Consider the following 27,593-nt stretch of genomic DNA (forward strand, 5'->3'; position numbering starts at 1 on the left):
CAGAAGCCCAATACACAACAGAAACAAAAAGAGAAGAATGGCAGATCTGGAATCAGCCTAACATTTTTTTTCCTCTCCAAAATGTAACGTGACAATATTACCCACTCGCACGCTTTAATGACTTCCTTCCTTGGATACTCGATTTAATTTGGTTCCATTTAAAATAAATAGAAGTCAACATCGAGGCGGATTTATGAAAGTAGATTGTTTATACTTAAAAATAATTTGTTTTTTTTAATTATCATTTAAGTTGGCGAAGTTTTGGCCACACCTCGAGCCAGCGTTATCCCACCCACCCCCCATTTTTAGGGGGTGCTTGTTTTCATTCTCTCTCTCTCTCTCTCTCTCTCTCTCTCTCTCTCTCTCTCTCTCTCTCTCTCTCTCTCTCTCTCTCTCTCTCTCTCTCTCTCTCTCTCTCTCTCTCTCTCTCTCTCTCTCTCTCTCTCTCTCTCTCTCTCTCTCTCTCTCTCTCTCTCTCTCTCTCTCTCTCTCTCTCTCTCTCTCTCTCTCTCTCTTTCAGTCTCTCTCTCTGGTTCAGCGGTGGTGCGTTTGTTTGTGTGTCGGCGAGTCCCGGTGGTGTAACCGGAGAGGGGCCTCGCAGAGGGAATGCAGGACTGCAATGGAGCACAATACAATACAGGTAAAAAAAATATATTTATATTTATATATTTTTTTTAATATGAAATGCCTTAATGTGTTCCAGTTGGCGTTCTCGCCGCTCGCCCACTTGGACGAAATCGTCGACAAATTCGGCCTAGGATTGAGAGTTTTATTTCATTTAGTTTGACCATATCGCATTGATTGCCCCCCCCCTTCGCCCCCACAGACACATAGAGTTGCTGTGACTCACAATTGCAACTTTTATTCTAACTTTCCCCCGCTTCAAACGTGGCGTATATATGAATAATATTGTAATATTACGATTATTTTCCACCGTGGCTCTCAAACGTTTCGACCGTGACACAGAAGCGAGTTGGAGCCTGACTGTCCCCCCCTTTTCCCCAACGGCAGCACGTTCAAAATCCGCGTGTAATAATTTCTTGATATTTCCCCGTTGTGTTTAATGATTAATTTCTTTGTGTCGTGTCGACATTAATCTCCCCTCGTTTTCGCCACTATGCTAACCGACCTCCCTACAGCCATCCACGCAAAGCACATATTACCGGAATAAAATAACATTTATCGCTTAAAATAGACAAAAAAACAGGAAACTTTTAACGCGAACACCCCTCCTCCTCTTTTTAAGGCAGCTAGCTAGTTTAGCCTAGCTGCCAGCTAGCGATCGGTATAATTGGAAAATAAAGTCTGTATTATTTTTATTTTATATTAAAATGTTGGATTCGCTCGACCGGGGCGAGGTTGGACTATTTCGATGGCGTTAAACAAGCAGCGTAATAATATTATCAAGCCCCGACATTTTGTCTCGGCTGTAATTACCACAGTTTAAGGAGGAATGCTAATATTGAAGCAAATATGTGATTTTTTTTTAAACTTCAAATCCACAAAGAGGGAGTCTATAGATTATAAAATCATTGTATTTTAACATGAAAATCACACAAGTCCATTTAATACTATTACCTAATATTCATATTTTAAAATCGAAAACTCACTGCTGTTTTCTTTCCCTGTTGTGTTGAATAACAGGATATAGCCAAGGTCAATACTCGTAGTTAATTTTTTTCAATACTTATCTATATGATAGGACATTCCGTTTATTATTTTTACAGTGAGTTTTCTTAGAAAAAAAAAATATGTGAATTTTATTTCCCAGAAAATTATCACGAGCACTGACGTAAACAGATTAAGGGTTTCCATCTAAAACCGTGTGTGCTTCCTTATGTATGTGTGTGTGTGTGTGTTCACATTTTGAGACTGGCTTCTCAGATTATATTATGTGGTTTTTATTTTCCTGCCTCATTTCTACCGCTAGGCTGAGCCGAGCACTGTTCTCCTTCCTTTGCCACCTCCCCTCAAGCCCTGGAAGAGGGAGGGGAGAAGGGGGTAAAATAAAAATAAAAAATCCAGAAAGATTTGAGACTGCTGCATGAAATCCTTCTAATGAATAAATAGTATGTTGATCATATGCTCATGTTACTATTCATCACGCGGCTTGGCTGTGAGGAAATGAAATCTATGGAGAATGTGAAAGGAGTTGTGTTCTTGTTTGTTTTTCATGCTTTTTTAGACTGAAAAATAATAGTTGAAAAGTGCAAAAGGTTAATATTGTTGATGTTTCAAAATGGCTGGTATGAAAAGGGCATATTTACACCAGAACGTAAGCTATAGTCGCTTCTTTCAACATTAACTCCGGCTGGTAAACAGTTTTTTCAAGAGAACAAAATGGTGGATTGATTTCTCTAGTGCTGTGCTTTACTTCCCCCAACTGTTTACAAGTCGCTCCTCTAAAATTTAATTTGCACCGATAAATCATTGGATTGGATATACCTTTATTCGTCTCGCAGTGGAGACATTTACATTTCACAGCAGCAAAGTGAGGAAAGGAAAGAAAGAAGTAGAAAAAACATAATTCAGGAGCTGCTGGAAAGGCAGCCATTCTCGTGGCGCCATCTTGAAGTCAAAAAAACAACAAAAACATGTCGGCCAAAAATAAGTCTAATTCCTAAAATGTGTATTTAATAGTAACACGAACATTAACGTTTGCGCTTTAATCTAGGAGAATAAATATCGTTCCGTCATTATTTAATTAAAGTATTATTATTATGCTGTTTGTTTTGTTTACACGATCTTTAGGGGTATTCATTGTTTGGTCTGCCATTTTGTTTCACGTCTCATGTACTAATAGTTATCTATTCGCTGGCTAATGGCTATCTATTTGCTAGCTAATAGCTATCTATTTGCTAGCTAATAGCTATCTATTTGCTGGCTAATGGCTATCTATTTGCTAGCCCATTCGCTAGCTAATAGCTGTCTATTCGCTAGCTAATAGCTGTCTATTCGCTAGCTGTTGGCTATCTATTTGCTATCTAATAGCTATCTATTCGCTAGCTATCGGCTCTCTATTCACTAGCTAATAGCTTGCTATTTGCGAATAGATCGCTAATAGAATAGATAGCTAATAGTGAGCAAATAAATCGCTAATAGCGAGTGAATAAATAGCTAATAGCGAGCGAATAAATAGCTAATAGCTTGCTAGCTATTTAGCTAATAGATACAGTAGATAGCTGAATAACTAGATAACAAGATAGCCAGCTAATAGATTTTCAAGACGTCTTGAAAATCTGTCATCATGTCAGTCAACTTGCTGCAACGTCTTTAGAATCCAATTCATCGCTATGTTTTTTTTAATAGCATAACCTGATATGCTCTATTGTGCATTCTGCCCCCCCCCCACTTTCGTTTTAGGGCATCCATCTTGTCAAGAAAATCTATTTAGGAAAATATCTTTCCGCACTTAATTCCTTTAATGTTAAAATATTCCATTCTGAATCTATTTATAGCGCATATTTCACCGTTTTTTGTTGTCCTTGAAGCATTTGCTGTTGTTTCTCAATATAGGTAAAATATGCCTTTTTTTTTTTAAATATGCGCATTTTCTATCTGGGTGTTGTCGCAGCTGGCGGTGGTATTTATTAGTTTCCACCTTAAAATGTCATTTCTATTTTAAAACACGCTCTTCGATTTTCTGTGTATTGTGTACTATTAAGAAATCGTTATTGCTGGCCCATTTTCTCATCATATCTCATATCTCTATATTTTTCCCACACATTAATTTTTATTTTCTTTTTTTTCCTTGCTTCTGTAATTTCAGCTGCATATGTGTTTGCTCTCCACTGTTAGCCTCGCACTTTTTTTTAGGCAAGATTGTTGATAAATGTTGCGTTAAGACTGTAAAAGAACATTTTATTGTATATGTATGTGTGTTTTATTTCTTTTTAATGTATGTGTCGTTTTTTTCTTCTGGGTGTCGGTCATGTGTGGCTTCTCTTTTTCTCCGATGCTAATTGAGGCGCTGCGACTTCACCACGTCACCACTCTGTATGTCTATTTTTTATTTATTTTTTCTTCCTTTCCAATTTTTCATTCGCCGCTCTGCCTTTTTTTTTTGTTTAAATTCATTTATAAATTGATCCTGTGCCTGCTGCAGCTTGTCTGCAGAACTGTGGCGCTTGTGAGGGGGATAGGAAGGGAGGGTAGGGTGGGTATGCGATGGGGGAGGGGTGCGCGGCATGGTGGTTTTTTTTTTTTCTTTTAAAGAGCCTGTGGGTGGGGGGGGTGATTGTGATCTGGTTGATCCACACAAGAGTGTAAAATTTAAGAATATTCTGCTTTTTTTTTTTTTTGGTAAGCGGGGAAGAAGGAAGGCAGGCATAACAATGACGAGCTAAACAGGAACAACTGGTTGTTGTAATATGCGAATAGCACTCGTTGGGTTATACAGGAAATGCAAAATAAGCACTTTTATTCGGGTGAATCTTCAAGTCCCGACCTTTTTAGTAGGAGTAAATGAGGAGCAGCTGCACTGGCGACCCCACCCATACACACACACGCACGCTACATGGATTAGTTCATTTTAAAAAACATGCTTTCCTGCAATATGAAAATCGCATATTTATTCATATCGGGATAAACATTTTTTTAAATGGATAAACATGTTTAAAAAAAAATCTGGAAACTTTATCAGAACACAATATTTTCTATTTTTAAATTAGAATATTTTCAATAATGCTTAATTTTGATATTGTTATCAAATATATTATTAATTTTCATTTTGTCCTATTTAATATTTTTTTTCTTATAGATTTTTTTTAAATTTTAAAAATAGCAACATGATTAGAAACCATGGTGGGGAGAAAATAATTAAAAAATAATAATAATCTGGCATTTTGTTGGGGAAAAAAAATCATTAAACCGTGGCTTCCGCTGCTCACCCAAGGAAAAACGTATCCTGTGACTGTAAAGTGACCTTGAGAGTTTTGAAAAGCACTTAAAAAAGACATTTATTATTATTATTATTATTATTATTATTATTATTATTATTATTATTACTAATATTATTACTATTATTATTATGAATTTCATTATGATGATGATTATTATTATTATTAAATTATTATTGATTTTCATTTAGTCATATATAATATTTTTGGGTGATAGATTTTTTTCAAGATTTTAAAATGTCAAAATAAATTTCAAAATTAAAATTTATTTTTAAATAATTTTGAAAAAAATTATTAGTGGTGGGGAAAAAAAATCATTAAAAACATTATTTGGCAAATAAATCAAAATCGAATGCAATGTGCGGTTCCGCCTGCAGAGGTGCTGTTGAGTCAAATGCACATAAATGGTGACATGTTTTTGTCTTACACATTTGTTTCTACTTAAATGTTAAAACTAGTATCGAGCAGCGTTATTTTGTCACTAAATATCATCCAATACTAAAAAAAAAAATAGCCGTTTGAATTAATTAAAATGAATCGTTTAGCCTGTGATTCAAAAAGCAGCTTACTCAGTGCCTCACGCATCATTCAGTCATTAAAATATCATACGCGGGCAATATTTCTTGATGCAAATGAATCTCGTTTGAATCCAGTTCGACTGTTTGTCACCCAGAAAGGTCGTCTGCGGAATATTTCGTCTTGTTTGCTGCTGGCAGGCGGCAGCTGCGAGTGCGCGTATTGCGTTTCACGTAAAGCTGCTGTAATTCGGCCCTTTTTTTTTTTTTTAATGCCTTCAGCTCCAAACTGGAATCACAGAGACGCCTGACGGATTCAATATCGCCATGGCCGCATTTCCCTGGCGGCCATGTTTAGCATTGGACCGGCCTGTCATTAGAAACAAATCAGCTATTAGCTATCTATTCGCTAGCTATTGACTATCTATTTGCGAGCTATTACCTACCTATTCGCTAACTATTAGCTATCGATTCACTAGCTAGCTTGCTATCTATGTATTTATCTATCTATTTTGCTGTCTATTTGAGTTACTTCCGGGTTAAGTGAACGCTGGCCCGTGTGGCTGCCGCTGCTCACCCACAGAAAAACTGATCCCGTGACTGTAAATTGACGTTGAGAGCTTTTGAAAGGCGCTTAGAAATAAAATTTATTATTATTATTATTAATATTATTGTAAATTTCTCCACTGCGAGACCAATAAAGGCAAATCCAATTCCTATTATTATTATTAGTATTAGTATTATTAGTAAATAGATATAAAGCTAGCTAAATAGCTAATAGCTAGCCAGCTCGCTAATAAATAGCTAAATAGCTAATGGGTTTCCTGACTCAAATAGCTAGACAGCTAATAGCTAGCCAGATAGCTAATATCTAGCCAGATAGCCAGCTAATCCAGCAGACATTTAAACAGCTTCTTCCCCCAAGCCATTAACTCTTTGAACTCTTTCAACAGTAGCCAAAATGGAACTGTATAGTGCCACTTAGCAGTTTTTTTGACAACGATACTAGTGCAGCGTGTTCTACCGGAAACAAATTCCTTGTGTGTCCTACATACTTGGCAATAAAGATGATTCTGATTCTGATTCTGATTCTGATTCTGATTCTGATAATAGCTAGCCAAATACATAGCTAATAGCTAGCCAGCTATAAAGCTGTTGAAGCGCTATATAAACCACGACATATGTATTGCATTGTATTTTGTACAGCTGCCCCCATTTCAAGCTCAGATAACTCCAGACCCATATAACTTAGGAATTAACTGTTTTTTTTATGAAGAAAGAAGAGAATCTAAGGTTTCTTATGCTGAATTGAATGTTTACGTAGTCCTTAAATAGAATATTGTGTGGGTTCTGCAATTGGAGTGAAAATGACAAAAACCCTGGCACTGGAGTGGAAAGCCTACTAGAACAGCTGTCATTTTTTCTTTTTTTTTTTTTTTTTTTAATCCGAGTCTCCACTGTGACATCGATCTGGTTCAAAAAAATGTGACAAATAAATAAATAAGAGATCGCTTCTGTTTAATGAATCGCTTCTTTACAAAGTGCACAGTGGCACTGCCACCGCAGATTGGTCACACTCGTAGTGGGATAACATTGAAATGTTGTGGATTGTCAAATGTGCGCTTGTGATCGGAAAAAAAAAGATATTTTTCACATCAAATTCAATTGTTGAACACCCCCCTCCCCCTCCCCCGTCCCACCCACCATCAACGCTCCTTGGCAACATACTTTATTATTAAAACGTATCCAATTCGGAATATTACACTTCCTCCCAACGATTGACGTCACAGCAGTCTCGTGGGCGACATTGTGAGTCATTTTGAAATGTTATGTGTGTAGAGTTGCCCCTCCCCCCCTCACACACACACACACACACACACACACCGGCGATATTGACCGTCGGTATCAGGAAGCCGCGGGCATATATGCCAATCTCACGTAGGGCTTAATTTTTAACGTTCTTCTTCTGGATACACGTAGCACATTGTTAGCATTGTTACATTGTTAGCATTGATAGCATCAATGCCTGTCTCATGCCGATCGATTTTGTAAAGTTAGAATCAAAGGGAAAAAAAAAAAATGTGTTTTTTTTCTTGTCTTCTGAAAATGTTCAAGAATGTTGCTTTTGGGCAAATGACATCATCAACGCATAATCGGTCTCATTCATCAGTCTTATCGGTGACAACGATTTGACACGGTTGGGGGTGGAAAAAAGGTCATTTGGAAAGGAATGAATCGTTTACAGAATCAATCACTTCTTTTATTTATTTATCATTTTATTTACTTATCTATTTATTTATCCATGTATTTATTTATCCACTTTTTTATTATTTATTTAGTTATGTATTTATTTATCATTTTATTTATGTATGCATTTATCATTTTATTTGCCATTTTATTTACCTGTCTATTTTTTATTTATTTATCCATTTAATTATTTATCCACATATGTATTATCTATTTAGTTACATATTTATTTGTCATTTTATTCACCATTTTATTTATCATTTTATTTATTTATCTATGTATTTATCATGTATTTATTTTACATTTTATTTACTATTTTGTTTATGTATCCTTTTATTTATTTATCTATGTATTTCTCATTTTATTTATGTATTTATTTATTTATCATTTTATTTACCATTTTAATTATTTATCTATTTATGTTTTTATTTTTTATCCATTTATTTATTTATCCAGATATTTAGTTATTTAGTTACTTGGTTATTTATTTAGCATTTTATTTACCATTTTATTTTATTTATTTCATTTTATTTACTTATCTATTTATGTTTTTATTTTTTATTTATTTATTTATCCACATATTTAGTTACTCGGTTATTTATTTACCATTTTATTTATTTACCATTTTATTTATTTATCTATTTATTTATCATTTTATTTATGTATTTATTTATTTATTTATCATTTTATTTACCCTTGTATTTACCTATCTATTATTTATTTTTTATTTATTTATCATTTTTTTATTTATCATGTATTTATTGTTTGTTTATTTATTTATCATTTTATTTATTTATCATTTTATTTATTTATGTAGTTATTTTTTATTTACTTATTTATTCATTTCCAGTATGTATTTCTTTATTTAACATGGCCGTATTGATCATGTGGCAACAGAGATTGATCAGCTTGTTACAGTGGATTCTTTTTTGACGGAAGGATTAAAAAAAAAGGAAGAAAAAAAAGTGTACTAAAATAAATATTTATTTAATTATGTATTTCAAAAAAAAATGAAAGCCACAAAACCATCCCCGCCATTACGTTTTGCGGACAATTACAAATCCCTTGCAATGGATGGAGCAATTAATTACCCGCGATTTACGTATTTTGAGTCCTGAAATTACGCGGCATCATCGTCGCAAATCTCCAGCTGTGTTTCTAACCGTTCTCCTCTTCTTTCACCTCCGCAGTGGTTGGGTGCTCCTTGCTGCCAGAGAGGCACTTACGCCTTCTACAAGTCGGTCGGCAGCAAAACCCGAGCCGACGGCCCCGTGCAGGTGTGGCGCTTGGGCGAATTTTACTTTGTCCGCTGCGGGGCCGAAGATCCCGTGTGCATCGCTGAGGTAAGCCGGATGCGATGTTTATGAAAACTTTTTCGGGAAAAAAAAATCTAATAATTCACGTCTCCTTTTGCGTGCAGGTGACTTTACTATGGGAAGACCAGGCGCAGCGCCACCTGCTGGCGAGCACCAGACTCTACTTCCTGCCAGAAGACACACCGAAGGGTCGAACCGGAGAGCACGGAGAGGTCAGTGAAAGAGGTCCAGGGGGATTGGGATGGAGCCAGTGCGGTGCTCCGCTGGCTCATTTACTTCCAATCTTGCCTTCATCGGCTTTGGTGTTGATTTTATCGCGCAATGTAATATTAATAGGCGCTTAGAAATTCAATGTATTATTATTATTATTATTATTATTATTATTATTATTATTATTATTATTATTATTATTATTACTCAAATAGATAGAAAGCTAGCCATCTAGCTAATAGATACAGTAATAATAATATTATTATTACTCAAATAGATAGAAAGCTAGCCATCTAGCTAATAGATACAGTAATAATAATAATAATAATCCATTTCATTTCTAAGCGCCTTTCAAAACTCTCAAGGTCACTTTACAGTCACAGGATAAGTTTTTTTCTGTGGGTGAGCAGCGGCAGCCACATGCGCCAGCGTTCACTGATACCCACTGATGGTAGAACAGAGCTAATGCTAGCAAATTTGCTAACAGCGTGTTCTTCATTAACTTATTCGCTGCCATTTTGGAATTTATTCGGGAATTTAAAAGCGTGACGTGGAGCGCCATTCCCGAATTTGTCTGGGTTTTGGTTTTTCTTGCAGGGGGTGCTGATAAAGCGCTGGTCAGACCTCTGGTAATGTTTTTCCCCTTCCACAATAGGGCAGCGTTTTCCTTTTGTCCATATTAGCGCTTTGTTACAGCTTCAGCGCTATATAAATCAATATGTATGTATTGTATTGTATTATGTAAATCCGCCCACATTTCAAGCACATATAACTCCCGACCCATATAACTTATGAATTAACCTTTTTTTTCCTGATGAGCGTCTAAAGTTTTCTTCCACAGAATGTTTATGTCGTCCTAAAACTCAGTATTATGTAGTTTGTGCGATTGGAGTGAAAATGACAAAAACCCTGGCACTGGAGCGTTCACATTTTTTGCACATCGTCTGGCAGTGAATGAGGAATGCGCCACAAACGTCTAATAATAACCTTGTCACATGAACGTGGCCTCCAAAGGTGTTGCGGGAGGAATCTCAATAATGTCTTCATCTTTTTTCTTTTCTCACTAATTCCCACTTTCATCTTCAAATTTGCCCAACGCAACTTTTCTGGCTGAGAGACTCCTTCGCTCCATTCCATTTCAGGTCGCTCGCTCGCTGTTGTTTTGGATTCCAAGTGGCGGCTTGCGCCGTCACCTCGTACGGCAGCAGAAACGAGAGTCTTGCTCGATGATGCACTGCGGCGTAGGCTGCGGCGCGGGCCTATAAATCAGCCCCTGCTCGCCAGATAAACTTTGAATGAATCAGTGTTCTAATGTATGAATGAATGAATTTATTTATTTATTTATTTATTTATTTATTTATTTATTTATTTATTTATTGTGTAGTTATTTTCTTTTTCTATATTTATTTGTTATTTTCTCTCATTTTATTTATTTATTATTTTCCATTAATTTATTGCTTTCCTTATTAATTTATTTTCCATATTTGTGTATGTATTTATTTATTTACTCATTTATTTTCTTTTTCTATATTTGTTATTTTCTTTCTTTTTATTCATGTATTTATTTATTTATTGTTTTCTATTTATTTATTTGTTTATTTATTTATTTATTTATTTATTTATTTTTGTCCATATATATATATATATATATATTAATGTATTTATTTATTTTCCATATTTGTGTATGTATTTATTTATTTATTTACTCATTTATTTTCTTTTTCTATATTTGTTATTTTATTTTTTATTCATTTATTTATTTATTTATTGGTTTATTTATTTATTTAATGTTTTCTATTTATTTATTTATTATTGTCCATATTTCTATATTTCAGAATCAGAATAATCTTTATTGCCAAGTATGTAGAACACACAAGGAATTTGTTTCCGGTCGAACACGCTGCACTAGTATCATCATCAAAATACTTATTTATTTTACTTTATATTATTATACTTAATACTATATTCATTAATGTATTTATTTATGTAGTCCTGTATTTATTTATTTATTTATTTTGGTTTGTAAATTGGTTTTGAAATCACAACGAATTGAATAGCAACAAATTGTTAACAAGTAACGTTAACAAACACAAAAAAAAATTTATAAACAAAATAAATGAACAAATAAAAATCATGCGGTGCACCCAAAGTAAAATGCAATCTGTTGTTGTTCTATTTGTTGTGATCTCAAAATAAATTTCCAACCATAAATAAATAAATAAAAATAAAATAGACAAATGAGTAAATATGTAAACAAATGAGTAAATATATAAACGAATGAGTAAATATGTAAACAAAAAAGGAATAAATAAATACATAAATAAATAACATTAACAAATTAAATTAACAAATAAAAACAATTCATGCGGTGCACCCAAAGTGGAATGCGAACTGATGACGTTCAATTTGTTGTGATTTCAAAACACATTTCCCACAGCAAATGCAGTCAAGCTCAACTCAAATCAGTTCTCCTCATTGAAATGAACTGAAATGCCATGTAATTGGTTCCAACCCAAAATAAAGACATAAATAAATGGAAAATTTCTGTTATTTCCAAACAACGGCAACAGGAAAGAATGTAAATATGAAGGCTTTTCAAAATAATAACCGGTCCAGGCCCACCCGGCTCAAATCTCCCAAGATTTACTCCAAATGTAATTTTTTTATGATCTTTTTCCTCTGTACGCTATTGGCCCAGATTGCCCACCGCTAATCCCCTCGCGCCTTCCCCGTAGGACGAGGTGGTGGCCGTTTCCCGCAAGATGGTGATGCGCGTGGAGGATCTGGTGCGTTGGTCGTGCGCCGAACCGCCGGAGTGGCTCAGCAGGCCCAAGGCGGCGCCGTGCGGCGCCGTCAATCGCATCCACGAAGCACAACAGGGCGCCGCCGCCATTACGACGGACCACAAGCCTCTGAAGGACAAGACTGAAAGTAAGACGTCCATTTTTTTGGCCGCGTTTATCGTCCAAAACCACTTTTTTTTTTCTTCCCGGCGTAGACGGCGTGCCCGAATGCAAAAGCGTCAAAGTCCTGAGTTACCCTCAATACTGCCGCTACCGCTCGCTACAGAGGCGCATCCAGGACGACGCCCGTGGCCCGGCGCTACAGGACGCCCACCTGTTAGCACTGGGCGGCATCAGGGTGACGCCCAACACCCGCTTGATGTACTGCAGGGATACTTTTAACCACCCCACACTGGAAAACAACGTCAGCTTCTCTTGGCAATTCCGTAAGCGGCGCACGCAAAAATTAAACGTAAAACTAGTAGTTTTCCTGATTTTTTTTTTTAATGTAATTTTTTTTGCCTTAGGGTGTCCGTCTCTTAGCCTCCGAGGACGACCTCGCAAGAGACGAGGACATGACGGCAGAGACACGCCGACTTCCGGCAACTCGGAATCCTGGATCGAGAAGATGAAGGTTTGATTCTATCTGTCTTTTTTTCACTCACCATCACTTTTTTTTTCTTCTCAGCCCCCCAAAAACTGAACAGATGAAACTATATCACAATTTTAGGCTCTATTTTATTTTTTTATTCATGAAAACACTTTGCTTATGTTTGGCCTAAAATTGAATGCAGCGCGTGTAAACTGAGATTAAAAAAAAATAATAATACTAATTTTTTTCAAATTAATATTTAGTTATTTATTCATGTGTCTATGTATTTATTTGTCTTTTTTTCTATTTATTTATTTATTTATTTGCTCATCTATTTACTTATTTGTGCATTTATTTATACATTGCTAATTTTTTATTTATAATTTACAATTACAATTTATTCTAAAAATATTTATAATTTGCGTTTATAATTTATACATTCTTGCGTGGCTATTTGTGCGTTTATTTATTTATTCATCCATTCCCCTGTTTATTATTTTTTTTTTTTAATGTATTTGCGCATTTGTTTATTTATTTGTCCATTTACCTATTGATTTATTTTGTATTTATTTGCATGTCTATTTATTTATTTGTGCATATCTTTATGTGTGTTTATTCATTTTTATCTTTTTTGAGTGTCTATTTGTATGTTTATTTATTTGCACATTTCGTTATTTATTTTTGTGTTTATTTATTTATTTAATTATTTTTGCCTGGCTATTTCTGTGTTTATTTATTTAATCGGCCATTTATCTATGTATTTATTTGTTATTTATTTGTGCATTTTTAAATTATTTTATGTGTTTATTTATTTATTTGTCCATTTATCTATTTATTTTATATTTATTTGCTCATGTATTTATTTATTTTGCACATGTATTTATTTATGCGTCCATGTATTTATTTGTGCATTTCTTTATTTGTGTCTATTTATTGATTTGCCCATTATTTTGCATGTTTATTTATGTATTTATTTATCCATGTATCTATTTATGCGTCTATGTATTTATTTGTGCATTTACTTATTTGTATATATTTATATATTAATTAATATAAAGTAAAGTCTCGTTATATCGATATTCTCGGGAGTCGGAAAAAATATCGATATAACCGGGACTATCGATATATCCAACCCTGCGCGCATGTAATTTTCTCCTTGCGTTCATAGAAATAGTATCGTAATAAGCGGTACTATCGATATAACCGATATCGATATAACGAGACTTTACTGTATTATATTATATATATATATATATATATATATATATATATATATTAATATATTTTTTGCATGTCTATTTGTGTATTTATTTATTTGCACATTTCTTTATTTATTTTGTGTTTATTTATGTATCTATTATAACCCACCCCACCCACACACACGCCTTTATGGACTTTTGTTTAGGAGAACGTGATGGGCAGCGTGGAGATGGGCAGCGACGGCGGCTGGCTCCCTCACCCCGAAGAGCAGATCTTCCTGGATGAGCTCTTCGCCTTCATGGAGCGCCAAGGCGCGCCCATCCATAAAGTGCCCAACCTCGGCTTCAAGAAGAGTTGAGTTCTTGTTCGAGGCGATGACAAATTTAGAAATAAATAATACATACATTTATTATTATGATGATGATTATTATTATTATTATTTCTGGTTTGTCTCTCGCCCCCTTTAGTCGACCTCTTCCTCATGTACTCGGTGGTCAGGCGTCTCGGAGGCTATGAAAAGGTAATTTTGGTCTCTCGTTCTGTCGCCTTGTGCGTCTATTTATATACAGGTAACATCCGACTTACGACCAGCTCGACTTACGACCACCCATACTTACGACCATGACCTCCAGACCCTTTTTATTTGTTTTTTTAAATTCTACGCCTGGCACCGCAACGCGCTAGCAGGCCGGCAACGTGTATGACAATTTTAATAATAATAATATTTATAATAATATAATAATTGCATTGTAAAAAAAGAAACAAACTACTGTATAATAAAGTCGTTTTATTTAATGATGATATCCGATTGAAGTTGCCGTGCTTTTTCGGTAATAATAATAATAATAAATAATAATAATAAATAATTCATTTCATTTATAAACGCCTTTCAAAACTCTCAAGGACACTTTACAGTCACATGATGTTTCTTCTGCGGGTGAGCAGCGGCAGCCACACGCGCCAGCGTTCACTCAACCCGGAAGTAACAGAAAGTAAAAAAAAAATGAAAACATAAACTAAATAACAAATAATATGACAACACAAAAGACACAGAGAGTCATTCATTCTTCAGCACTTTCCGTACCCTCTTTGTGACATGAAGCAGTTTTAGATGATAATACCCAGACAGCCAGCATCTCACTCTCGCACAGCAATCGACCGTGTGATGACACCAGACGGGGAGGAGCTTGCGTGTCATTTAGCTTTCGAGTCTCTATTCAACATTTTGAATGGATTTCGACTTATGACCATTTCGACTTACGACCGTTTGGTCGGAACGGAGGTCGCTCGTAAGTCGGATGTTACCTGTATTCATCAGTTTTCAAGGAGGATAAAGAATATATGTTTGTGCCGATAAAGCGCTGGTCAGACCTCTGGCAATGTTTTTCCCCCTCACTCTTGCACAGCAATCGACCGTGTGATGGCACCAGAGTTTGCCAGTCATTTAGCCTCCGAGTCTCTATTCAACATTTTGAATGGATTTCGACTTACGACCATTTCGACTTACGACCGTTTGGAACTCGGTCGTAATTCGGATGCTACCTATTCCACATTTGTCGTCGCAGGTCACGTCGGACCGCTTGTGGAAGATCGTTTACAACGAATTGGGCGGTTGTCCCGGCAGCACTAGCGCCGCAACTTGCACCAGAAGACACTACGAAAGGTGACATAGCGCCTTTTTTTACGCAGGAGCGCCATTTTGTTTCACAGCGCATCTCAAGAAGCCCTCGTTGTAATTTTTGTTTTAATATATCTCAGGCTGATGCTCCCCTACGAAGAGCATCTGATCGCCGGCGGCATGGAACCTGAAATCCCACAATGCACCCTGCCCGTGAAACCCCGAAGCGTGCGAGGGAGGAAACCGCTCGCGCGCAACCGAAAACCTGGACCCAAAGTTAAAGCCAAGATGGCCGCCGCCCCATCGACCACCGTAAGAGTTCCATTCAAGTGCTATTTTCTATTTTCATCTAAAAGTTTTTATTTCTGCATAAAAGCGCTAATCACAGTTTAAAACTTCATTCACAAGATATTTTTTCCTTGCGTTGTGAGCTATCTAGCTGGCTATCTAGCTAGTTCTCTAGCTGGCTATTTAGCTATCTAGCTAGCTATCTAGGTGGCTTCCTAGCTAGCTATCTATTTGCTATTTATTAGCTATCGAACTAGCAAGCTAGCTATCTATTAGTTATCTATTAGCTAGCTAGCTTTCTATCTATTTTTGTTACTTCCGGGTTGAATGAACGCTGGCGCATGTGTCTGCCGCCGTTCACCCACAGAAAAACTTATCCTGTGACTGTAAAGTGACCTTGAGAGGCGCTTAGAAATGAAATGGATGATTATTATTATTATTATTAGTATTATTATTATTATTATTATCATCTAGCTAGTTCTCTAATTGGCTACCCAGCTAGCTATCTAGCTGGTTATTTAGCTATCTAGCTAGCTATCTAACTGGCTACATAGCTAGCTATCTAGGTGGCTTCCTAGCCAGCTATCTATTTGCTATCAATCAGCTATCTAACTAGCGAGCTAGCTATCTGTTAGTTATCTATTAGCTAGCTAGCTTTCTATCTATTTGAGTTACTTCCGGGTTGAGTGAACGCTGGCGCGTGTGTCTGCCGCTGCTCCCCCACAGAAAAACTTATCCTGTGACTGTAAAGTGACCTTGAGAGTTTTGAAAGGCGCTTAGAAATGAAATGGATTATTATTATTATGATGATTATGATCATCTGACAGATCACGGCCGACGGCGCGGTGGTGGCGGTGAAGCGAGGACGAGGGCGTCCGCCGGGCAAGCGCAACAAGGCCTCGCTGATGGCCGAAGCCAAACTTTTGGCGCTACAACAAGCCAAAGTCAAAGCCGAGTCGCCGGCGTCTCCGCCCGCCGCCAACGGGCCGACGGCGAACGGCAGCGCCCAGCAGGTAGCAGCCTCAACGGACCGCGGGTTCAATTCCCGCCTTTGGATTTTTCACGTTTGTGATCTATCATCCTTTCAGGTGCCGCAGCCTCTCGCCGCGGCTCCCCAGCCGCCTCCCCAGCCGCCTCTCATCCCCATCAACATGCCCCTGACCCCTGACCTCTCCCCCATGTCCACCCCCTTCCTCCCGTTCCCGCCCAAGCCGACGGAGCGTCCCAAGGATCGATCCGGCGACTCCGCGGCCCCCGGCGCCCTCCTCTCGGCGCTGCCCCGCCATTTTGTGGGCGGATCCTTGGGGGGGTTCAGCCCCGTCAAAGGTCTGTGCCCCCTGGACGTGCTCAGGAACTGCGTTAGCTTCCAGAGGGTCACCGAGACCCCCGGACGGACTCCCCAGGAGCCGAGTCAGCCGCGCGCCGCCATTTTCCCCCAGCGGCCCAAACACGGCGGCCCGGAGGCGCCTCTACCGAGCGCCGACCCGCCGCCGCCGCCTCCGCCCGCCCGCCCGGTTCCGCAGCACCACCACCCGTACCGCGACTTCCACCTGGACGTGGACCCCGAAAGAGGCGGCCTTCGGGATGCCCGCCACCGCCAACCTCTTCCCCCGCTCCGGGTCCTCCCTCTGGACCTGGACTGCAGCGTCCAAGTCCGCCAGCTGATGCGGACGCGTCTGGGTTCGACCCAGTTCCAAACGTTCACCCGCCGACTCTCCGAGGCGCTCTCCCAGGACCTCAGCGTCAAGCCGCCTTGCTCTCCCGTCACGCCACCGCCCGAGCAGGCGCTGCCGCTCAACCTCAGCAAGCGTTTTACCCTCAAGCGACCCGGCGTCGACCCGCCCGAGCTGAGTCGCGCCGGCGCGAACGGCGCCGAGTACCTGCCGGCTCGCAAGAAAACCGATTGCTCGGAGCGCCCGGCGGACTTTAGCCGCGGGCAGGAACCGGGATCCAAAACCCAGGAGGAACCGGCAGACCTGAGCTCCCCCAGCAGAATCAGGGCCTTCCTACTCGGCCTGCCGCCATTCCAGGTCAAACTGGACGAGGATCTGAACGGGACCAAATTCGCCAAAGTCCTCCCGTCGGGCTCCGGGACGCAAAGCCCGAGGACCGGAACCGACGTCGAAGCGGACCGAACGGAGACGACCCACCGCCAGTCGGAATTGATGGCCAAACGGGTCGTCCAGATCCACAACGACACCGACGTGGGCGAGGAAGTCGGCGCCTCGCAGGGCAAAATGGACACATTTAGCGATCAGACGGAAAAGTGCGACGTGGAGGTCTCAAAGGGCCACCCGGGCCCCGTTTTGACGCAGGCTTCTGCTCTGGTTCTGGCTCAGCAAAGCTAAATAGACCCCACCCCTAAAACCATCATCCATATTTACATTTATTATTTTTATTTTTTTTTTACTAGCCTGGTGGGACGCCAAAATCTGCGCTTGGGAATATTCCGATCACATTCTTACAGTCACTCAGACAATCGCAAATCGTTTTTCTTTCTTTAACACGAGCGACGACGAAGACTCTTGAACAAGCACTGCCACATTAGCCACGCCCATCTCATTTATTATTCAAAAAGAAATATCCAATAAAATCCATCAATAAATTCAAACGCGAGACCGTTAAGGGGGGATGCTAATGCATCCAACCGTCGCTATTAGCATCTGTACTGTCATATGCTAGCGTACATTTTTTTTATTCTGCGCTACTTTTGTCAACGCATTTATTTTAAAAACATGTTCATGGGTACACACACACACACGTCACACTCATTAGCTAGCTAGCTTAAAATGTTAGTAAAACTATTAGCTTGCTTTTCCCGACACTAACGTGCCTTATAGGGAGGCCCGCGCTCATCGCCGGCTTCGCTAACGCTAACAAGAGAGATACCTTGACGCCGGGACGAGAAATCGTATAACTTGTTCGCTGGAACACTTAGCGACCGTTTTAGCGCGTGTGTGCGCGTGAATGCTAATTGTTTTATTTGTATCTTCTGGTATTTAGTGAAAAATAACTTTTTCTTTCCGTCATGATATGTCGCAGGAATAGATGAATGGACAACCAAAAACTACTACTTTCTTTTGTCCCTTTTAGCTTTTTTTTTTTTTTCTCTTGACTTTATTTTTTTCTTTTTTCCTCTCCACTTCTTTTTATTTATCTAGCTATCCAGCTATCTTGCTAGCTATCTAGCTATCTATAAACTATCTATTTGCTATCTAGCTGGCTGTCTAGCTATCTATTAGCTATACAGCTATCCAGATGGCTATCTATTGGCTAGCTAGCTAGCTTTGTATCTATTTGAGTTAATTCCCGGTTGAGTGAAAGCTGGCGCGTGTGGCTGCCGCTGTCCACCCGCAAAAAAAATTATCCTGTAACTGTAAAGTGACCATTTGCTAGCTGGCAAGCTAGCCAGCTATCTATTCACTACCTAACTGACTGGCTATCTAGCTGGCTGGCTATCTAGCTAGGTATTTGTTGGCTATCGATTGGCTAGCTAGCTAGCTTTCTATCTATTTGAGTTACTTCCGGTTTGAGTGAACGCTGGCGCATGTGGCTGCCGCTGTTCACCCACAAAATGTTGCTGTTTATCTCTTGTAATGTAGCGGCCGCCATTTTGTTGCTGCGCTAAAGCTAATCTAACCTAACACTCAAACCTTTCTACATACGCACACACACACACACTACAAACTCCAAAAACGGTCAAGTGTTTCACAAGATGGTGGAATACTTCCTATTTGTGTCATAATGACACTTGTTTTATTTTTTTTACTTTTTCCATCTATCACATTGTTTGGTCATTTTACGTTCGCCTCAATCTCGATGATTCTTTCCGTTGTTTCATTTTTCACTTATATTTACAAAAAAATGTATACTCCGTGGGTGAGCTATGGCCTAAAAAATGTGTGCACACATATATATATATATATATATATATATATATATATATATATATATATATATATATATATATATATATATATATATATATATGTATATTTGGGCATATATAGGTGTATATATATGTATATATGTGACAACAATAAGGTAATATGATGAGAAAAAATATATTTTTTTAAATTATCATCATCCAATTATCATCATGGATAATGTGATATTAGTTTAAAAAAGATGAAAATAAAGTCGCAAAGACGAAATAAATCTTAATTTTACAAGGATGAAAAAAATTTAAAGTACAGTTAGGAAGTTGTACATTTATTAGTGTTCATTATGTCAAGAGAAAAAAAATATTACAATAACATTAGCGAGAAAACACATCTTTTGATATTACTTGAAACAAGAAAAAAAAAGATTGTAAATGACCAAATATGGTTATAGTTTCCTGCGATACATTTTATATTTCAAGAATAAAAATGTAAATTTCCAAGCAAAAATGTTGTAGATGCCCCAAGTAAAAGATTAAGTTAGTAGGGAAAAAAGTTGTATATATACTGAAAAAAATGTAGTTTTTTTCAATGGAAAAACAACATTTAGGAGAAAAAATGTCATGCATTTGTTTTTAAATAATAGAATAATGTCGCGATATTTGATTAAAAAACAAATCTACTGGAATAAAAGAGGAATTTTGTGCATCCCTTCACCCAACCAAAAAAAATCACATATATGTGAGTTTATTGACCTTAAAAAATGCGGAACACTACAAGAAAATGGTAATACACTATTATGAGTGGGTAAACATTTATACGAATAAAGCTATCAATTTACAAAAAAACAAACTTCCTACAGAAAAAAAAGTTTAACCAAATTTTCAAAAGCAAAGTAGTTTAGTTTTCTCATTGCTTTCATATATGTGTGGATAATTTAAAAATATGGCATAGGGCAGTGTTTTTTTTTTTACTTTTAAAATATTTTTATGTTGTTTTTTTTCACTCATTTTTTCAACTTCATCCATATGGGACCTAATTGTCTGAAGTGGCTTATTTTAGTGTTTACTTTTTTATTTTGTGCTTTCCAAAAACAGCCACTTTAAATCGCACGTGCCATTTTCATTTTCTATCCGCAACTGCAAATGTGACTCGGAAGCCATTTTGTCAAACCACGTTCATATTTCAAACTGGTTTATAGTGATACCTCGGTTTACGAACCCCTTGGCTTACGAACTTTTCAGTTCACGAACGTTAAATTTATGACAATTTTACCTTGTCATACGAACTATTTTTCGGGATACACACAGAGCTGCCACAATGAGTGATATGTCTTTCGCCAACGAGCCCGTTCTTCTAACAACAAAATGGCAGCCGACTATTTTTGTCCTCTATTCCCCGCAGGCTCCACCAAAACCCGCACAAGCCATGTGTACACTTGATGCAAAAAGCTATCAATCCAGCTAAACAGAACACAATTGATGAGGAACTAGATAAAATTATCGCAGAGAAAGCATCTACAATGGATCATTCCTCAAGATGGTAAAAGAAGGCTACATTCCTCATCAAGTGTTTAATACTGATGAAACCGGCCACTCCATTCCATCAAGCCATCAACGACCATCACAAAGGTAAATAAAATGACTTTATCATACAGTACAGTTTATTTCTTTCATTACAATACCATAGCACATTTATTATACATAAAATAAGGTTTATTTTGTGTGATTTTACGGCTTCGAAAATTAGAAAATTATGTTTTTTGGGGACATGGGAACGGATTGTTCTCATTTTAATGGTTTCCTATGGGAAAATATTTTTTGGTATACACACTTTTCGCCTTACACACTGTCTGGGAAGCAATTAAGTTCGTAAGCCAAGGTATCACTGTACTTTCTTTACCTCTCGCCAAAGTCCTTTCGTGTGCATTTTGAGCTTGTCGCAACAGCTCACCGGGTGCCAGTTCATTTTTTTTTTGTCCTCCTCTCTCTCAATTTTAATTTTTCAACATTATTTCATGTTTTATTTCACGTTTTATATGAATACGCCACTGAGGCCTAACGCCTGCTGGAAAGCAGACACGGGCAGGGGTGGGGGCGGGGGGGGGGGTTGTTGTAGTCTCAAGAATATGTAAAAAAAAATATATATATAATAATAACCATGTTGTTTCCTCTTTGATTATTTAAGCTTAGGTTAGCATCTTTTTTTTGTCTTACAGATTTCAATGTTTACATTTTTATTTTTATGTTGTATGCATGTTTTGAGTTGAGGATGATATATTATACACAGTCCATGTATACCCGGTGTTTTTGCACACGACCACAACAAACATGGATAGGCTCACTCCAACGGCACGTGACTTAATTCAACTTTAAAAAAAGTGCCTGATGACTTTGGAGCCAGCTTGGACGTTAAAAAAAAAGATTGTGATGGTTGACTTGAATAAAAAGCTGTTTAAACGTATTTTATTTTTATTTATTTTTTTGCAACACACGGGTGACAAATTCACAGGACAGCAACAGCATGAACTGGACTTTCAATACTTTTCCACTACAGTAATACCTTGGTTTACAAATCCTTTGGCTTACGAACTTTATTGTACCGTACATTTTATTTCTTTAATTATAATACCACAGCACATTTATTATACATAAAATAAGGTATATTTTGTGTAGTTTTCAAGGCTTGGAAAGTAGAAAATTATTTTTTATGGGAACCTGGGAACGGATTATTCTCATTTTAATGGTTTCCTATGGAAAATTAATTTTTGGGATACATACCTTTCGCCTTACACACTTTGTCTGGGAACCAATTAAGTTCGTAAGCCAAGGTATCACTGTATTTGGGAAAGTTGTTGCGGATTTGAGAGACAAAAGTCATCTGACCTCCTTTTTTTGCTTTTTTTTTTTTAATAACCGCACCAAACACCAAAATACAGTCCATCTTCACCCTCTTTTTTGCCACTACAGCATTTTCAGATTTTCTTTCTCCCCTTGTGAATTTGTGTCATTTAGTCAATTTAATCACAAGCTCACTTACCATTTTGTTTATTATTATTATTATTATTATTATTATTTTCCTAGTAGCGTTTAAAAATGAATGGCAGTGTCAGGTACCATTCCATATTAACACACTGTATATTTATAATAAAAGCATTCTGAAGATAAATATGGGCTTTGGAATTATTTTTGTCTCGCCAACTATGTTGGTGTGAAGATTGATCTCCCTGGCACACACACTGGGTAACCCATTTTCGTGCAGTTTTCACCAGGATTAACGTTATTCATTTAGATAGTTAGCTAGCGAGCTACCTAGCTAGATCATTAGCACGGTAGTAGTTAGTTACCAGTAAACGTAATGTGGACATGTTGGGCTGCAGGTAAGATTCTGAAAATCGTTTCTAAAACGTTAACAACAGCACAGTTTGTGGAATTTGATTTTGTTGGCAATTATTTAATTCGATTGCAGCTAATTTAGATTAGTTAGTACAGCTAGCCTAATGAAGGTGGACAATCCACGACTAGCATTTATGCTAAATCCTGTGTTTATTCTTGTATTATACAATCCAATACATATTGATTTATATAGCGCTTTAACAACATCTGGAGGTGTAACAAAGCGCTTAACACGGACAACTATCACATACAGGATTGTTGATTAATGGTGGACACATTTTTTTTTTGTTATCGCTGATGAGTGGCGGCCATTTTCAGCACTTATTTCCAGGATTTAGACACCGCCGGGCTACAACTAAATTTGTTAAATCCAGTAATACCCCAAACCTCCACTAGATGACAGTCTAACTAAACTCTTGTTCGGAAATGTTTTCAACCTTTATTTAAATACCGGTCTAACATTTAAAATGTTTCTTTCTCAGGTCTAATGTTACTTTTTTTCGAGCGAGTTAACACTAACACATAATCCATCAAACGGGTGAGTTGTTTCGTTTTATTTCACTTTTGTTATCCTGTGGATATTTAATTTATGTTTAACGTATTTTCTTTTGAACATTAACAGTTGAGCAACCGTGACCGAAACGACAAATTTACTCTTAAAAGAAAAGGTGAGTCGATTTCCATTTTAAAATATACATCAGGATGTACATCATTGTGTTGTATTTACAGTATTGTGATATACCGGTTACATTTTCATGACTAGTTACTCCGAAATAAGTAATATTGTAAGTAAATGGACCCATTGTACATATTAAAAACCGAACTATCAAAACAGAAATATTTCTTTCATTTTGAAACAACCACAACATGTAAACGGAAATCGCTGTTATTTTTTCCCCTCTTATTTTAATAATCGAATATTTCGTATTCATACACGAGATGGCGACATTGGACGTTTGAAATCAACATTAGTCTCGGTCACTCCAAATAAACTTCAAAAGTTGAAGTATGCTTATGTATATTTTTTCAACTGAATTATCCAGGCTGTCCGTCTCAATGGTGGGAAAATATTTTGAAATTATTCATTTTAGTCTCATGCATATTTTTATGTCACCTAAACTTGCGGCAGCCACACACGCCAGTGTTCACTCAACCCGGAATAACTCAAATAGATAGAAAGCTAACTAGCTAGCTATAGCTAGCCAGATAGCTATCCAGCTAATCTATAGCCAGCTAAATATCCAGCTGAAATAGCTAGCTAGCTAGCTAGCTAATAGACAGCAAATAGGAACCAAGCGTGTGAAAATCATTTTTGTTGCGGGCCACATATACATACAAATAATTATGACATAACAACAGCATACAAAAAAAATTGATAAAATAAAATTTGATTGTCATAAGTATATTTATGAAATACATTCTCAGTTAAAAAAAGGCTGTTTGGAAATATGTAAATTCAAAGTATTCATCCAAGTAAGAATCACATATTTTCAATAAATCGTCATATTAATCACTTTCTTTTGCGGCTAATCCCACAAGCCGACATCCAAACATGTCTAAAACCCTAGCGTTGCAAAAATAAAACATAAATAATACCCAAGTTTTGGAAAATCCCAAAATGTGTAACTAACCCCCCCACCCACCCCTTCATCTTTAGCAGAAGCTCTGACCTCAATATGAGGATTTACAAGCGCTCTTCGTAGGCATTTGCCGGATTAAACTCGCTCATATTTTCCAAGTGTTATTTCTTTCTTTCGTCAATCAATAGTGTGTACTAATCTGGATCGTTTGCTCATTTGTTCTTGTCTCGCTCGGTGGACGGAAAGGTCGCGGTTGAGCCTTCGCTGACGAGGCAGAGAACGCAATAGGGCCAAATCTAATTCCCCCCCCCCCCGCTCTTTCATAGGATGTTTTTGTATGATTTTTTTTTCAACGTCACTTTACAGTCACAGGATCAGTTTTTCCGCCGGTGAGCAGCGGCAGCCACACACGCCAGCTTCACTCAATCCGGATGTAACTCAAATTGATATAAAGCTAGCTAGCTAGCCAATTGATAGCCAACAGATACCTATCTAGATAGCCTGCCAGCTAGCTAATAGATACAGTAGCTACCTAGATAGCTAGCCAGCCAGATAGCTAATAGATAACAAATAGCTAGCAAATACTACTACTACTACTACTACTAATAATAATAATAATAATAATAATAATAATAATAATAATTAATTATTATTATTATTATCGCACATTGTCTGGCAGTGAATGAGTTAATAAAGATTTTTAATGATAATGTATTTTAATAAACACCCATACATATTTACATAGTAATAATAATAATAATAATAGTAATACATTTCATTTCTAAGCGCCTTTCAAAACTTTCAAGGTCACTTTACAGTCACAGGATCTGTTTTTTTCTGCGGGTGAGCAGCGGCAGCCACACGCCCAGCGTTCACTCAACCCGGAAGTAACTCAAATTGAGAGAAAGCTAGCCAGCTAGCCAATTGATAGCAAAGAGATATCTAGCTAGATAGACAGCCAGATAGCTAATAGATAACTACTTAGATAGCTAGCCAGCCAGCAAGATAGCTAATAGATAGCAAATAATAATAATAATAATAATAATAATAATAATAATAGTAATACATTTCATTGACAAATAACGTGAAATTTCATGTTTCCGGAGTTGTCCGGTTTGTACACATCTTTGCAAGTGTCAATCAGATTGCCCCCTTTCTCACCCCCATCCTTCATTATACCGCGCCTTCAATGACGAAGGTATGCGGGCTTGGTGCCAACCCCCGCCAAGTCTATGAGAGAGGAAAAAAAAAAAAACACCCCCCCCCCCCCACATGCTGGACGCTGTGAGGCAGGCGGGTTACCATGGCAACCGGCCCACCACCAATGAAGGAAGCTTCTTGAAAATTGTTTCCGGGAAATCAGTGTGAAGAAAAAAAAAAGGAAAAGAACCTCGATTTCGAGTTCAGAAGGTCCTCAGACAAAAGAAGTATTTACTCCAAGAACAGCTTTGAATTAATAAATGTTAATGAGTTGTCAATCAACAAAATAATAATAATAATAATAATAATAATAATAATAATAATAATAATAATAATAATAATAATAATAATAATAATAATAATACATTTCATTTCTAAGCGCCTTTCAAAACTCTCAAGGTCACTTTACAGTCACAGGATAAGTCTTTCTGTGGGTGAGCAGCGGCAGCCACACGCGCCAGCCTTCACTCAACCCGGAAGTAACTCAAATAGATAGAAAGCTAGCTATAATAATGCCAGTTCACTTTGGGTAGTGGTACAGTTATAGTAGTTTCCGATTTTGTATTCTTGATTTTACTCCCTGGTGCTTTCTACTATTTTTGTGACTGCTTTATTTCCTGTATATGAAAGTTGTCCATGTGTAGCGCTTTATTACAGTTTCAGCTGTTGTTAAAGTGCTTTATACATCAATATGGATTGTATTGTATTGTATTCCACTCACTTTATATTTACTTGTGACTTTAAAATTCAATTTTTCCTAATTAGTTTCTTTGTTTCCTTTTTATTTTGTTTTTAGTATTAGGTGTTTTTTTAATATATGGAGTGTTTTCTGAATGTAAGAAAAAAGGTACGTATTAAAGTTACACAATAAAGTAAAGAATCTTTACTTTTAAATTGTCCTTGTCTCTAAAAACATTTACTTATTCACACTGTTAAATTCCTTTATTTACACTGAAATTAATCTTACCAGAAAAAGAAAAAGAAAGTCATCCAACCTGAATATTTTTATCCTCTGTGAAAAACGAATTAAATATTATTGCGGTTCAGTAGCGGCCATATTTATTGCTTGTTTCATCATTACATGTACATATAGCTTATCTGCCTGTATCAAAACAATGTATACATAAATTTATTTGTTATTATTATTGATAATACGTGTCAATCATACAATACATATACCTACAATTTAATCACTGGCGTCCAGCGTATTATATATATATATTTTTTTTTCCATGTAAATATATGTTTTGTTTAATTTTCGATAGAATGGCTATTGGGTGGCACTAGGACCCAGAAGCCTGTTATCTCACCACCCTGCTCAACATGGCGCCGCTAGGACCCCAGCGTCCGCCATGACGTTTCCTTAAATTTAGCGGCGCTAGGACCCGGCGACCACCATGACGTTTCCTTTGTCTCCACCACTCATGGCTTCCTCCTCCTCTTCATTCTCCTCCTCCTCGTCCTCGTCGTCTTCTTCCTCGTCACTCATTCGGCGTCTTTCCTCCATCAGCAGCGGCCTGGATGCACCGCTGGGCTCAAACATGGCTGTGAATCTCGCAAAGAACAGATTGACCCTCCTCACCGCTTACCAGGACGTCATCGACGAGAGCACCGATACCGACTGGTAAGTCCGGTACCGGCCCCCCCCCCCCCCCCCCCTCCCCGGCTTCCATCTGTGGAATGGATGCTGGCGTCTGGTAGTAGATAATTACTGTAGCTTTGATTTAAACGCTTTAAACATGCGTTAAAAATGCCCGTTTGTGAGTTTTAGTTGCTTTGCAGACTGAGCGATTAGCTTTTTTTTTGTTTCTAGCTACGTTAGCTCAGCAGTCGGATGAGTGCATTTGGTGACTTTTAAGCACAATGTCAG

General features: G+C 37.5%; 2 protein-coding genes across 5 annotated transcripts in view; both read left to right on the plus strand.

The window, feature by feature from the left end:
- Positions 1 to 507: 507 nt before the first annotated feature.
- Positions 508 to 19,571, plus strand: LOC148886799 (uncharacterized). The gene is made up of 12 exons (XM_089017657.1): positions 508 to 640; positions 8,851 to 9,003; positions 9,081 to 9,188; positions 11,922 to 12,117; positions 12,185 to 12,415; positions 12,497 to 12,603; positions 13,967 to 14,114; positions 14,229 to 14,281; positions 15,327 to 15,424; positions 15,520 to 15,691; positions 16,495 to 16,680; positions 16,756 to 19,571. The coding sequence occupies exons 1-12, from the start codon at positions 620 to 622 to the stop codon at positions 18,013 to 18,015; spliced, it is 2,733 nt and encodes a 910-aa protein (XP_088873783.1). The 5' UTR covers positions 508 to 619; the 3' UTR covers positions 18,016 to 19,571.
- A 7,516-nt stretch (positions 19,572 to 27,087) lies between these two features.
- dbn1 (drebrin 1) overlaps positions 27,088 to 27,593 on the plus strand; it is a 34,374-nt gene continuing 33,868 nt past the window's right edge. For 2 of the 4 annotated variants that reach the window (XR_016117883.1, XM_089017258.1), the window contains exon 1: positions 27,088 to 27,347. Coding sequence is in view for 3 of the 4 variants with exons in the window: in XM_089017258.1 (XP_088873384.1) it covers positions 27,121 to 27,347 (227 nt within the window). In the remaining variant the exon portion in view is untranslated. The remainder of the gene's footprint in view (positions 27,348 to 27,593) is intronic. The other 2 variants (XM_089017259.1, XM_089017260.1) reach the window with 2 other exon arrangements.

Source organism: Hippocampus bargibanti, linkage group LG16 (assembly GCF_051943395.1).
Source record: "Hippocampus bargibanti isolate YZ-2025 linkage group LG16, ASM5194339v1, whole genome shotgun sequence".
NCBI classification, from domain to species: domain Eukaryota; kingdom Metazoa; phylum Chordata; class Actinopteri; order Syngnathiformes; family Syngnathidae; genus Hippocampus; species Hippocampus bargibanti.